The sequence below is a fragment of the Saccoglossus kowalevskii genome, chromosome 4, assembly GCF_978046115.1.
Source record: "Saccoglossus kowalevskii chromosome 4, keSacKowa6.1, whole genome shotgun sequence".
In the NCBI taxonomy this organism is placed as follows: Eukaryota; Metazoa; Hemichordata; class Enteropneusta; family Harrimaniidae; genus Saccoglossus; species Saccoglossus kowalevskii.
In genome coordinates this window covers 25,004,517-25,020,290 of record NC_140644.1, presented here as the reverse complement: position 1 = coordinate 25,020,290, position 15,774 = coordinate 25,004,517, and the positions used below count along the sequence as shown (strand labels likewise).

Below are 15,774 nucleotides of genomic sequence, written 5' to 3'. Positions count from 1 at the left end.
ATCAATATTTCATAAGTATTTCATAATTGGATACGTTGTTTTAAAACATTTTAATATTAGTGCCACATTTGTTATTTGCTTCTCTGCACTGATAGCTGAACATTAAGATTACTCACTCACTTAAACTTAAGCTTTCAGTAAATGACCACGAATTTGAGCACTTGTTCCTCGCAATTGCTCTAACGATTGCTCAAACGTTTTTACACAAAAATTCAATAATTTTGACTAGTCACATGTTTGACTGCCACCTTGGATTTTGCATTAAAATACGTTGCTCGTGGTAACTCGGGTAAGTCTTGGAGAATAGCCATAACTTGGCTTGCAACATCTATAAGCAGTGCCATTTATGTACACAATATATTCATTTTGATTACTTGCCATTTTGAACTTCACACAAAAATGGCCAAGTATTCAATCATTGGTTTATGTTGTTTTCATTTTGCACCAAACTTTATAAAGCCATTGTCAAATCGGTTTTTGTTTGTTTTTTTCCTTTTTTATTATCTAATAGATAATGCACGTGTATCTACATGTGTATCAACAATGCGACTTTTGTTACAGGATGCAAATTCATCGTTGACGAGTGATACTTGGTCGATCAACAAAGAAAATAAAACACAAATCAATCATAATGTCATAACGAAAACTGAAAAAACTACTAAAAGGACACGTTACCTGCTTCCTCTAGTTTATTACTGTCCAATGGGACCTAATTCAATTTATCAAGGAATTCGTATGGCAATTAATTATGCTTTGCATGAGAACAGAAGCATAGTTCAAGTTCCATTCAATGCACATGGTTCAGCACCGATGCCAGATGGAATGTCCAGGATAAAGCAATTCAACGAGACATTCGATGTGAATAGGTTGTCTGAACTTGTACCTGTGTCAACTGTAGGCGATTTTGTAAGAGACTGTGGACGAAATATTCATTTAGCATCTTTGATTAATTTATGTATTGGTAAAGTAAGTTTACCTCAAGATTGGACAAAACATAAGATAACAGTGTATAAGGATCCGGAAATTATTGAAGATATACTAGGTATAAGACTTCCAGCCATTCTTGATCCTGGTCCGTTCGCAGCAAGATTGAGGATGAATTTTGAAACTTCTTATGACACACCATGTAAAGCTGTGTTATTAAGAGATGCTGGGCCTGTTTATCGTACTGTGGACAAATATCATGAAGAGAGTTATCCTATAATTGACAAATATCTGACACGGTCATCGTATATACGTGAAATGGCAGACCAAGTTAGCAGTATGATTTGTGATGGTAAACCCTTTGTATCATTGCACTGGAGAGCAATGGTGGAAAAGTAGGTATATCTTTTGATAAATATAGACTTAAATTAATGTCCCAGTATTTTCTGTTGTTCATCGTGTGGTGAAAACAAGACACTTCACGGGAAATTTACAATAAAACTGGGTGTTTAGATTTAAAAAATGAGTATCAAATAGAACAGTATAATAAAAAGGATGCGCTGTTTAAATTGAATATTTGATATTGTATATTCCAGATGTTCACTCATTCAAAATCCGACTTCCAAGACGTGCCTAATGTCTCCAGATATACTGAACAAGAATAGAGATTTGATTGTGAATGTTACTAAAAATTTTCTATTATCTATAAAATGTACGTGTATGTATGTAGCAGCTCCAAGCGGAGAAAGCGTAATTCATTATATACGTATAATAATACAAAAGATTATTATATTAATCTGGCAAACCACTTTTATTTTCATTAGGTACTATTTTGTATCTATAAATGAAATCTGTAAGCCATTTTGACTTATACTGATTATTTTCAAGTCATTAAGCCCATAAAGTTAGCTAGTAAATTTGAGCACTGTTCATTCACAACAAACTTAGTGAGACTAAAGAAAATCCTTTTAGCTCAAGTCTTCAAGCCAAGCTTCATTCCAAAACATTACAAACCATGGAATTTGAGTTTATGACATAAGCTAACATGTGGTACTTTGTAAAAAGCCTTTTGGAAGTCTAAATCGATGGCATCCACGATAAATGCAGAGTCAACTCAAGAAAGCAAAGTAGTTTAGTGGGAAAAGACCTCCCAGGACAAAACATACGTTTTAATTGAGCTGAATTTAAACATTCAATGTTTGGGAGATTGCTCTGCGGTTATGTTCAACAACAAACACAATCATTAACGTAGTGTGCCCTATTGCTGATATATATATATATATATATATATCTACACAATTTTCTTTCAGAAAATGATAAACCTTTTCAAACAGACTGGACTTAGCATTATAGATAGCAATTCACTCTGTAATATGTTAATATTTGCAAAGGATACACATCTCTTCTTGCAAGATCCATACAGAATGTCACTATTGGAACAAGAGATATCTATTCGTGAGTTTGATCACATGTGATATTCATATTATTATTCATAAATGTTGTCATTAAAAATTAAATACAACAGTTCAAGGCAATAAAAGTACAAACAACTTCCCATACATTATAATTATATAACAGTTGTTTGAAAGCCACTTCAAGAATGTGAATTTCATCCGATAACCTACATATCATGTGAAAACTATTCATTTTTCCTGTTGGTTACGTTGTTTCTTATTAACTAGGAGCCCATATCTTTATCAAGAACCGCTGGTCAAATTGGTCTGACTTTGTGGAATATTCAAGAACAGCTCAGAATAAATTGACTCACACATATGAAGATATTCCTGGTACACCAGCAGATGTATTAGCAGGATATCGCATTGTGAAAAAGTAGAGTTTTATTTAGTACAGAAGCTGGACATTTTATCAATACCATGGTGTATCATAGTTATTGCTCAAAGTCACTGGTTCAATATTATGTTCTGTAACCTATAATGTTCATTTGCGTAGCATAAACCTCTTTGCACCTGAAACCAGAATGTTGCATAATATAAAACGTCATCGCAAGTACACATGTATCGTAAATTTTGTTTAAAGTTTATATGTGCTATGTATGAAGTGCTTAATTTTACATCGTTGTTGATGTTATTATGATCACAAACCGGACAACACCGGATATAGTGATTGCTTTTTCATTTCCAAATTGAATATCAAAATGTTATGCAGTTTCAGGACTGTTGATACGCAATGTTTAATTATCAGACATGACATGTTATTATTAAATGTTCTTTATCGTTATTTCACTCATTGATATAAAGTAGTTTCATACATCAAGGGATACATATTCATTTGACAGGTTTGTGTTGACAATTTGAAAGATTATACAAACTTTATATCACACAGATGCTAAATGCTTTAGGGAACTTCATTAAATCAACGGGAAATCAGTCATGACTCGCACTGTTCTTAAATGAAAGTTTAAGTATCGGTTCGTGCTGCTGTTATACACGCATATGCAGAATAATTATTAAATGGTACAATGAAAATAATTCATAATACCGAAATTTTAGTTTTTGCAAATAACTTTTCCAGTAAAACATTTTACATCATAGACGGTGACTCACTCTACAATACGATAATCGGACCAAGGCAGTCATACTTTTACACTTTTTAAAATATTTGTGTATATAATTTTATGATTATTATTCAATATATACAAGCATGTAATATTGCATTATGACTAAACGATCTACAGCGTCAGGGTTACATTGTGAAACGGGTAAATTATACGTAGCGCCCTCAAGTAGCCACATTTTGCCTAGTCCGCCAGGTCATTCCAGGTGACATCAACTGTTAGATATATATATACACAAAATCTGCGATGTTACGGGAAAAATATTCTTTTTTGGATCATTCCAAACAAATTACTCGTTATTATTAGCTATATTAGCAAGTAGTATACAAAAACCGTTATGTGAATGTTGTCTATCTATTTCCAATGAAATGTGGATTTTGATAGCATTCTATACAATATGTGAAATTATTAAAATATATTAGAATATGTAAGAATTTAATATAAATATTAACGAGTCTCGTTCTTTCCAATATTAATATTCACGAATATGAAACTCTTCGTGTTGAGACAACTGTGAAGGGCTCGTTATTTATGTTACCCAATTGCTGGTTTCTGATTTACTATAATTAATGGTCGTCACTCATGTGGAACGCTGTGCAGATTCATATGAAGAGAGCAACCTTTATAACTCTATATATTACTTGCAATGACGTCATTGTGACGCCCATACACGATTACTGTCGGACATTTTGTAATCCTCGTTGCGCAGGTCACGTTTTACTGAACGCTCAATACATGAAATGACCTGTGCTGCTCGTTAAATAATTAATACCTTCGAAAAACGGGGACAATATACAGCAGGTAGACAGACACCCTTGCAACGACCATTTTTAAAGCATGTGAGGTGTCACCTACGTATGTTAGAAATGGGTGAATTCAGCACACTACCAGAGGTAATATTGGTGGAAATTCTAAAATACCTGAGTCTACCTGATCGATCGAATGCTGCCTTAGTATGCAGGTCATGGGCCGACGTTTTCAATCACCCTTCGCTCTGGGCATCCGCCGAAGTAGTGGTAGGCGCTGCGCCAATGCCTTTCGGGTGCTCAGAACAACGTGCGAAATTAATTTATTATAAAGGACAGTTTTTCCGTCAGCTACATTTGAACGTATTATACCTTCAAAGCGACTTCTCCTCGGAAGAGCATAGTATACTGGCACAGTTGGCAACATGTTGTCGGTACATTTCCCAACTAACAATTGAGGTTCATGACTGTCGAAGAATCAACACTCTGTTCCTGCAGCAAAACCCTATTGCAATGGACTGTACACGTCCTATTACGGAATTTATTTTGTCATTACATTCATTAAAAACATTTCGTTTAAAATCATGGGAATTTAAGGATGCAGAAGGCAATACAGGAATATCGTCTCTTGCGGAAAACAACCGGATTCATGATACACTGAAATGTCTAAATCTATATTACGACTTTTCAAATAAAGATTGGTCTGCCAGAATATTCAACCCGCCTTCTGAATCGGAAATCATTCGAGCAGTGCAAACGTTCCATTGTTTGCACTCGTTTTCGACTCAGCTGAGTTTTTTAAGTGACAACGTTTTGATGTGTTTTGCCTCAGAGCGGAGAAAACTTTCTGTGGAAAATCTTAATATATTGGTAAGTTATCAGACTGGGGAAGGTGAATTCAAACAATCTGCCATAATGAATTCTACCTGGAGAGCCGTTCGAAAGAGAAATGCACAGTTGCGTGTATCGCTGACTTTCACTCGGGAAACACGTAGTGATGACATGGAATCTATTTTAAAACCTGACATACCCTTGGCGAGTGTGACCTTTTTAAGGTATTTTACCATGACGTTACAATGCCTTCGCCTGCTGGTTACAAATTACACATCTGTATTAGAAAGTTACGAAGACCTATCAGAAACCTACGATTTGGACGAGGAGTTGGTACTACTGTCTCAGAAATGTACTCAGCTTTCCAGATTTATACACCGTGGTCATATAAACGCCTATACGGTACTATCAGTTGCCAAAGCAATGGGAAGGAAATGCAAACGTTTCGAAGTTGACGGAAAACTCATTTCATTCGAAAATTTGGGTGAAGACACCATTTGCCCATTTCGAGAAAGAGAAGCAAAGGAAATGGTAGATGTTGACGTGGATATACATTCACTGAAAGAAAGAGTGGCTGATTTGATTGGAACGCGGCTAACAATATAGAATGAGTGCAAGTAGAGCAGGACATATCATAAACATGTATATAATAATAATTAAAGAGATATGGCTGTGTAGTATTTCTTTTGACTATTTCTAATTTTTGCAATATTAGCTCAGCTACGTTGTGAATTTCCTAGATGTATTATAACGATTTGTTTTATAGTGAATTTGCTCATTGTTTTCTAGATTTGCAGTGTTATTGCTCAAAAATAGATCGGAAATAGTTCTATTACATGTTGTCAATTGGTAGATTTATTCCTACTAAAAATATAATAATAACATGTGAGTGTTATGTGGAGATATTATGAAGATGTTTAAAGTTGAATGAACAAGATATTTACTTCCATAATCATCTTTGTGGCAGAGTTACTATATACTATTTTAAATGATCGCAAACCCTCTTAAAATTGGGGTATAAGTGTTGCACGCTATGGGGCCATTCCTTATACAGGCGAATACTCATTAATTATTCACAACACGTACAATTATGCAAATGATCATCTCATTCAGTGTTTTACGGTACCCTTTGCACTGTCTATTCATTAAGAATTGAAGTCCAGATTAACGTTTTATGTTTGGATTACAACCTGAAATAAACAACCATAAACACTTTTAGCATAGTATATTGTAGTGTGCCAAGTAAAATATTATCTCGTTTATAACAGCGAATATTTTATTAAGGTGAAACGAAATGCAACGATGTGTAATTTCAGCATTATTATACTCAAATATTACCCAGTTTGTTCAAAAACACAAAGTATATTTACATATATCAGTTTTATTTGGCTTTTATTCCCGCAACACAAACACTGTAGTGGGGAACTCTCAAGAGATAAAAAAAATGTGACCTCGGATTTACTGAAATAAATATAGCATGGCCCAGGTTTTTTGTTAGTGTATTTTGTTTTATACTGGCATGATTTGATCTATATATAAATCATGTTGGTAATCTAGCTGTAAAATAAAATTAAAAACTAGAGAACACTAGAGTGTAAACCTTCATCACAGCAGTAAAATAGTTATTGTAATTAATACATACAACCCTGTGTTTATATGTCGTATAAAAAGCAAGTCCGTCAAAAAGTGTAAAATTTCTCCATGATATTTCGAGTCAATGAAGAGTCATTTCAAATCATGTGTGTTACATGGTATACGTAAAACTATACATCTCGCCATAAGCTCAATGACAATTTAAAATGAAAGCTGTCGATCCCTGGGACAAGATCACAATATTTAAAAATAAAAAAGCTAGACTTTACTAAATGTATATGCTTTACGTGGCTTCAATTGCTAGTGCCATATCTCAAATATTATATATTCATTATACATCATGTCATAGATATACAGAAGTATTGGTTTGACAATCCGATTCAATTTGGATTTTGTTCAATGTTGGTACATACATTAGACATTATGGGTCCCTGATGCACATCTTTTTGTTTTTCAGATGGGATTTAAAATGGCTGACTGACGGTCATTTTGTTTTAATTAATGCTATTCCAGTGCAATATCTATCAATCTATCAATATAAGTACTCGTTTGGCAATCAGATACAAGACGACTGAATGTCAATCATTTTAATCTTTTCACCATCAGTTCCCTGTTTTCATCATAAATTCTGTTTCTAACTGAGGTATTAAATCCTAGTAACAGAATATAACCCTGCATTACATTCATACACAGGCTGGTCTTTTATACAATTGAAGTTACACCAGTCTCAAAAATCTTTACAAATTAAGTCCCCCATTGTTTAATTCTGGACATTGTCACATCACACTTAAAGTTATTTAAATCAACTATCAACGTTGCTTGAAAACAGGAAGCGATCGCATCGCTGTGTGGAAAAGATACAAGATTCATAGCGCCCTATGTGGTTCAATTTTCAACCCATAATCCTTTGCAAAATCCAATACGGTGTAAATTTCTGCCCGTTACACAATTGTTGTTTAAATTTTATGAATACATTGTACATAATAGTACCTTGGTGTGCATAATTTGGTTTCTTTGATTGGATCCAAAATTAACCATTTCCGTCATTCATGGTAAATTTACCCGTTACAAATAAATAATTTACACTCGTCAAGCCCTGATTCAAAATTGCTGACTGGTTTTAGTTTTGTTTTCTATTGCACGATGGGGACTAATGACAATGACGTTTTTTAGTCATTTTAATTTTTACCCCCTTGGATTTACTATAGTAAACATTAAAGGTGCAATTTGGTTTTGGTAATGTGAGATGTCACAAGCACTGTAATAGTGTGAATGTTGTATGCATGTAGTAATTACATAATCGGCAGCACAATAGTCGACTTAGTCAGCGGGGTCACTGACCATTGCACGACAGCGTTAACTTTGTGGGAGTTAGGAAATATGGATACAAGAATTGGCGATAAGTAGACGTGGAACTAAAATGATAGGATTTGTGGTTATTGTCAATGTAAGGTCGCCTACATTAAAATACTTAGGGAGGTCTGAAAAGATCAGGGGGTACCTGAAATTAATTTTAGTTGCTGAGAGGTGGACTTATAATAAACTGTACTGTTCAAGGGGGACTTGGAAGTTAGTGTGTGAACAGTCGATTTAATTTTTTTATGCACACAGCTTTGGTAATTTTTAAAGGTAAACAAGTTGTTTTTAATATTTTTAAACTGCCAAAACGTCATCATGATGGTGATCAGTCTCCATCTCAATGTCATCTGAATCATCACTGGATTCATCACTTTCCGTATTATTTATGGGGGATTTCACGAGCATCAAGGATTGCTAAGAAGATATTCTTCTTTACTATCACATTCTAGACAATCTATTAACAGAAGGTACTTTAATGATTAATTGTTGTATGACCATAGACAAATTCATTTTTTTTTCTGTGGGTATAGCTGCATTTTATGAATGAACTTTTTTTCTACATCTACATCTGGTTTGGGAGATACCCGAAAAAAATATCTTAACATCTCTTCAGACTACCCCGAAACATTTTAAGGAGCCTAAATAAACATGAAAATATGGGTTGAAAGCTTTCAAAATTGCCATTTAGAAAATGCGTGTGTGAGGCCCCACTCTCCCATGTACTATTGTACTATTTTTAAACAATATGTTGTGCTGGACTTGGGCAACCAAGCACATTTGATTGACTGTTAAAGGTGTTTTAAGACTTTTACTCCACGGATGTGTATTAGTAGCTTTTGTTTACAAAAATCCAAGACGACCCGACCCCAATTTACTACTTAGGTTATTGATCGTTTTGTGGGGGTCAATTTGATACTGCAAAAGTATTTGGGTCGTATAAATTGACCCCACGCTAAGTTCGAGATATTGGGAGATTGCCAGGATTACTGTCAGAGTGAACATTTTCGAGGCTTGATGGAAACACGATACACCAACAAAACTAAACTCGAATAATTTATTACGCAGCTTTAAAATACATGATCCAATTTTATGTACTGTACTGTAGCACTTAGCCGAACAATACAAGCGTTTGCTTTTATAGGATTGCCCCGGATTCTGGCTGAAACAATTGAAAAGCTAAAAAAAAAGGCGAAAATGTCTATGTCAGTTTCTTTTAATAAAGCATGTAAATTGAATCATGGAAAAATAAAATGCAGTACTCCATGAATTAAAGAAAGATAAAATGAATATTAATAATTGAAATCAAATGTTTTTAATTGTAAATAGTATTTTAGACTGGTCGCATGACTTTATTTTGCAGCAGTGACGGCACCTTGTCCAAGCAGACGGACAAGCGACCAATCCGAATGAAATCAACACCACTGAACACTACTACGTAAATTATTTTGAGGCTATGTAAATTCCGAAATAAGTAATAAGATGCATCAGAATTGAAAGCAATTTGGACGAAGTTTCTACAAGAGCTTTAACTAACATTTGGGCAGAGAACATTAAGCACTTTCAAAATATTACTAAATTAAATTAATATTTTGAGCTAGTGTGTAATAACATGGTAACCCGGATGATCTCAGTGTTACTTGCTAATGCATTACTTGCGTATTTTACATAAAGAGTTTATTACTTGTAAGCACTCGGAGAGCACAGACCTCTGTTAAGCAGCTCACTCTCCAATATATGAATGAATGAATTCACCAAAAAGAGAAACAACATTAAAATATATAAATATTACATAAAATGAATTGAAATAATGAATACTGTAATATTTTGTTTGTTGGGGATTGCAAATATACTTTATCAAAACTAGTCTGGTTCGTAACCCCTGTATACATGATTTCATCAAATAAATCTTCAAATATCTTTTTAAGTGATGTAATGCTTACAGCGCGGTCTCCCACATATCGTCGTACATATATCCTACTGCTGACTGTACACATAAACTTTAATGTGCACTGTTTTCTGGTCATGTTTCGTTGTGTAAGACGTGTTTGTTGACAGCTGTTAATATAACGGTATTTGTTTGTACTGTCACTTATATTCATTTTTTTTATTGAGATGTATGGATTTCGTATATATATATCTTCTGACAAATAGAAAGAATAATATGCGCTGGTCGAGGCCCTGGCTTTGATGGTAATCGATGGCTCTCGTCAATGTCGTTAGGTGTAATAACGATTCTGGTGGCGGCCACGACTTATCTTCATCTTGTTGGTGTGGAATGCCACGCATTAGAGGCCTTGTATAGTGTTGTAGGTTTGTATTGTATCCTTAGCAATATCCTGTATGCCGATCTCATACTCATCAAAACAATTGCTAATATAATCGACAGATTTCTGTAACTTCTTTTTCATTAATGTTATATTGTCGAATTTACGACCATGAGCCAGCTGGTGCCTCACTCCTAAAATTAATGCCCTGTATTCATTTAATTTATGTTATTGAAATCCTTGAACATACATTTACAGTGTGAAATTATACTTACATCACTACCACTTCAATTGTTGTTGTGCAACCATATCCACCAACATTCAAAGGATTCGTCATTGCATCAAGGGCAACCTTTCCTGAATGTTTTATGAAAAACCATTCATTCATAATTGTCTTAAATAATTCCCGAAATTATTGTTTCCATGGAAACCATGTCTGAATTTCTATCAAAATGTATCAAGGGCAGCCCTCCTGTACATTTCATGAAAATCAATCTCCAATTTGTTATAAATGAAAAAATAATCCCAAGATTGTCGTTTCCATGGCAACCATATTTGAATCTTGGCCAAGATACCATTGATTGATTCATATTAAGAGAAAATTTTAAAATCTATAAATTTGTGAGATGAACAATCATTCCCAAAATTGCTATTACCATGGCAACCTGATCCACATCTCAAATTGATCGATCACAGTCCACAATTAATATGAGAATCATCTTTACATTTTTGAGTTATGAATAAAAAACACATTCCCAAATGTTGTTACCATGGCAACCGCAACCTAAAATAACAATGGGCTCGAGCTTGTATCAAGAACAACCCCTCCTAAAACGTCCAACTATAACTTTAACTATAAACAAACCAATGCTACCAAAACGAAACCATCTAGGTGGAGGTAATAACTCCCAAAAATAGTCGTATAAATATCATAAAATTGGTACATGTGTATCTAATTCTTTTAGCTATGTTATGTAGTTTGTCAGTTTAAAGAGATACGTAACTTTGCGAGTGGATATTAATATTAGAACAACTGCGTGGTCGTTGGGGAACTGTCATGATTTATATTTCAGTCAGTTTGACAGTGGTTGCCATGACATATACTGATAAAGGTTAATGACAAGGCCAGATGGCGAGCTAGTCGAAATCAACAAAAGACATCTTATGAGCCTGCAGTTTTTAAGATACAATACAGTAGCTGTAGTCCTAAACCAATTTTGTTTGCGATTCTAACTAAGGTGGTATCTTTGTGGAATGTTAGTGCAAGACTATTACCCCATAAATATTAGTTAGTGTTGACAATATATAGTAGTGTTTTTCTAGATAGCTTGACGAGTAATTAATTGATTATGATGTGTAAAACTTTCATGTGATTGGTTGTTTGTTTGAAAGCAAGGCCTTGGAGTCTCTTATACAGATTGTAATTGGTTAAGGAGTGACAAGAAATAAAGAGTGATTTAATGCTGTCTCGGGTGAAAACCAGGGACTTGGCAGAGAATCGTTTGGGAACATGAATGAAGCTTGTGTGTGTCTTTTGTCAGCCTAGCGTGGAAACGACCGAATCCCGGTTACCTAAGTGAAAGGTTTTTAACCATCAAAAATACCTATCACACGTGGTGGATAACCCTTGGGCATTGTGTTCAACACAAAAATCATCCTGGGAACACTGTATGATTACAAGACAAAAGACATACATGATGGAAGGGATTCGTGAAGTTTTAACGGAACATCTTGGACAAATGACACAAGCTATTGCTGGAGACCAGAGAATGACACAACAAGCAGTAGAAGAAATTCAGGAAGTGGTGGAAGATCTTCAAAATCGTCCAACGCCTGTCAACATGGGAATTGGGCCAGCTCCGTTTAAAGGTACGTATCAGGGGGAAATTCTCTCCCTCGGGTTCTCCACACGTGTCAGGGGGGAAACTCGTCTCGTCTCTCTATCTCGTCCCCTTGAGGTACGGGATCGGGAAAGTCACTTATACTTTACAGTCAAATAAGACACACACAACGAAATACGTTTCAGCTCTCGTCTTAGTCGGTCAATCGAGCACTCTATCAGACACAGCGCCCTGGGGAAAAGTCCCCAAGACTCTCACAAGGCTGAACCAAGACTCGCCCAAGACTGGACTGCCTCAAGGCTCGCCCCTGGACTGGACTCTCGACTGCGTCTGTCGTGGAGTATTCGCCAAGACCAACTCAAACTCTCTTTATTCATTTTCAAAACTCTAACCAATTACAAAACAGTAAAAGACTCTAGGGCGTAACCTTCAATCATAAAGCCAATCACACTAAGTACTGAATACGTCATATCTTTTGATTAATCGTTCACTACATTAATAACTATGGAATACCAACTGTCAGAATCGCGACGGTTATCTGGTAATTAGTTCCAAATCACTGAGCCAAGTTCCGTCCAAAACTTCAAATAGGCCTAAACGATGACAGACATAACACAGCAATTCGCTAATAATCAGTTAATTAAGTCGGTCAACAGATACGCAAAAACAAATTCATGACAGAACAGACCCCCAGGAACGTTGAACAGTATCTGTTATATTTCGTGTTGTGATCGTTATGTAACATGATTCAATGCAGATACCGGACACCGGGTAGTGGTGCTTCCAATGCTCAGTTCCATAATCTCAATCACGATGGTGGTGTTATTACATCCATTTATGTATGTCTTGTTGTGTGTTTCTTATTGTTGTGTTTTTTATCTGTCGTGGATGAACGCCAAATTATTAAGCTACGGCACAAGGCTAGAAGGCAACCATCAAGCCTTCTACAATGGAAACCCATACAAATATGTCAGTTATTCTGAAATTATGGGCCACACGATGACAAAATTCATCAATGTATTCACAGTTTCTGCCATTTTCAGTGAGAAATCAAGAGATATAGAACTTTCACAGACTGTTGAGAATACATGAGAATGTATATTCGCACACATCTGGACTTTCACTTGTTGAACAAACTTGTGTGCTAATAGGGGATTTCCAGCTTCTGGCGAGATCTCGAGTTTAGAATGTTCGGGAACACGTGATGAAAGACACTTTCCAGTTATACTGGCAGCGCTGTCACAGCGAGCTAGGTTATTTGCCATAGACATTGACATGAGGTGATAAACGCTTTAAGTATTTTATAAAAGAAAGAATTTTCTGTCTATGTATTACCGGTAATCTAAAAAAATGATATTTTGTTCAGTGTCAACTTCGCTGTTTCATACAATTAACAAAAAACAATGTCGGGTTTTAAGATCATTGACATTTTTGGAAGAAAAAACCTGAACAAATTACGTTGACAAGATAATTCCGAAATTTCTATATTTTTGACTTTTATTTGTCTTGAGTTATGACTGAACGAAGTTGAAATTACAAATTATGTAATGTGATCAACAACTCATGCATGAACAATAAATTTAATAAATATGATCTTAAAAGCATTTGTTTCTTATTAGCTCCTATATCATCTGAAATGTGTTATAGTCTTATACTCGATGGTATGTAACCTCATTACGTATGAATAAATGCATTTATTGTATCTATACCGTCCTACTACCAAATAGATGTCAACAACATGTCACACGTAACCGAAACTATAAATGATATTTACATAGAAGTGATTGCTTTGTTACACGATATGTATTTCATGTTATCCTAATTATTGCAATCTTTTTACCATTCCTCTTTCATCTAATATTATATTATAGCGTTATCAATACCAGTGGATTTTATGACGTCATTGCAGCAGATTATTCGCGATAATGTATCCCATTATTGAGCATCAAGGCCCTGTCCCATGGATATGAATACAATGTTGATTTCGAAACGAATAAAAAAGAAACTATTGAAAAAGAAGAAATATTGTTAGATAACAAGTATTTAATACCACAATCGACATCAAATAAAACTGTCCATAACCAATAACAGCGGATTTCAATATCGAAATCAAACAATATTTTGAAGGCATCGTCGTCTGCTCTGTACGCTAACGCGCGTTAGGTCGAAGCGTTCCATCTAGTACGCGCGCTTCTAGATTCCGCGACTGATGCTGCTGTCCTGGTGGCCTCCTGATTAGTTCGCCTTATGTGTTGTTGAAATGAGACTCACCGAGGATAATTTATCCAAGCAAATGCGATAAACGAAATGGGGGTATAATGTATGTCTACGAGTACAGAGAGATGAATTTTTTCTGTTTTTGTACTACAAAATTTGCGAAACGAGATCGACGAAAGACCGACGTGACTCTTATTTCCTCGGCGTCGACTCCCGGTAAATGTAACAGTCCGGGCACAGTTTGTATAAATAAATGAAAGTATCCGTGTTTCCAGGTGTGTATCTGTTTATTTATACAGTGAGATTAAAATCACTGTTGGTTTTCCTTCTAGGATGGCTAACACCCACTGGCTTTCCGGTCATGTTCGTTCGCCTGCTACGCTATGTTTGGCTTCATAGTATTCGTCAAATCCCCACCCGTGAAATTTAAAATAACTATTACACAGAAAGAACAGTTGCCAATAATATCTACCTTGATTGTACACTAGTGGGATGGGGTAACGATGCAACTACGTACATGTGCCCCGGTACGCATCCCTACGCACAGTTGATCCAGCTGGACCACGGCGGCGATCTAGCGTAGTGTAGTGCAAGCCGCGGTGGACACCCATACGGCGTACCAGTCCCCGGTACAAGTCACGGTGTGTCGTTCGCTCGAGTGATCACTGTTGTTATGTTATTGATGCAGCATGAAAGTTTTAACTCATTTAATTCAAGTAAAACAACTCTGGTTTACAACGAGTGAAACTGACAGTAATGGCTGCCGCCAACAACTACAACCTGGGTCATAGGTCATAACAGAAATAATACTCTCTGTCAAGAGAGGGCGCACTACTACAATTACTATACATATGTGATATCATAACAACTGTAATGCTACTCCACATCACACATCAGTCACTCATTCACTCGCAATGTAAATGAGTTCAATACAATTATATTTGATGGATTAAAACTAGTTTCTTCCTTAGTTTGCCATATGAGATTGAGGAAACAATTTCCAGAAATACATTTTAAATTATTCAGATTCACGGGCCAGTGACTTTGAAACTATTCCGTTCACTTTAGATTTTTCTCCAAATGTTTCCGCGTTTTAGAGGCAGCAAATCCACTGGTAATGACAACGCTACAAAATAATAACAATAATGAACTCCCCGACAACCCATAATGGACTCAAGCACACTTTGTGCTCCATATATGTCGCACAAAGTGAGCTTTCGCCCATTATGGGTTGGCGGGTCGTTTATTATTGTTTAAATATTCTTGGTCTTCTCTTTTTATACAAAATTATTAATTCTTCTTATGACTGCCCTGCTATTCTTGTCAATATTTACTTTTATGTTCTAAATCGGTGTTTGAGACGCAAACCATTTTTTTAAAAACCTGACTGTGGATCAGTCAACTGCAGAAGGCACTTTTAAGGT

At 35.5% G+C, this 15,774-nt stretch overlaps 1 protein-coding gene across 1 annotated transcript; it reads left to right on the top strand.

The window, feature by feature from the left end:
* The first annotated feature begins 4,231 nt into the window (after positions 1-4,231).
* On the top strand, positions 4,232-6,562 carry LOC102803575 (F-box only protein 33-like). Its single transcript, XM_006818873.2, has one exon. It carries the CDS (start codon positions 4,357-4,359, stop codon positions 5,680-5,682), a length of 1,326 nt encoding a protein of 441 aa, XP_006818936.2. The 5' UTR covers positions 4,232-4,356; the 3' UTR covers positions 5,683-6,562.
* The last annotated feature ends 9,212 nt before the right edge of the window (positions 6,563-15,774 follow it).

Coding starts and splice junctions, on each gene's coding strand:
- LOC102803575 (XM_006818873.2), top strand. CDS start 4,357: ATGTTAGAAATGGGTGAATTCAGCACACTACCAGAGGTAATATTGGTG.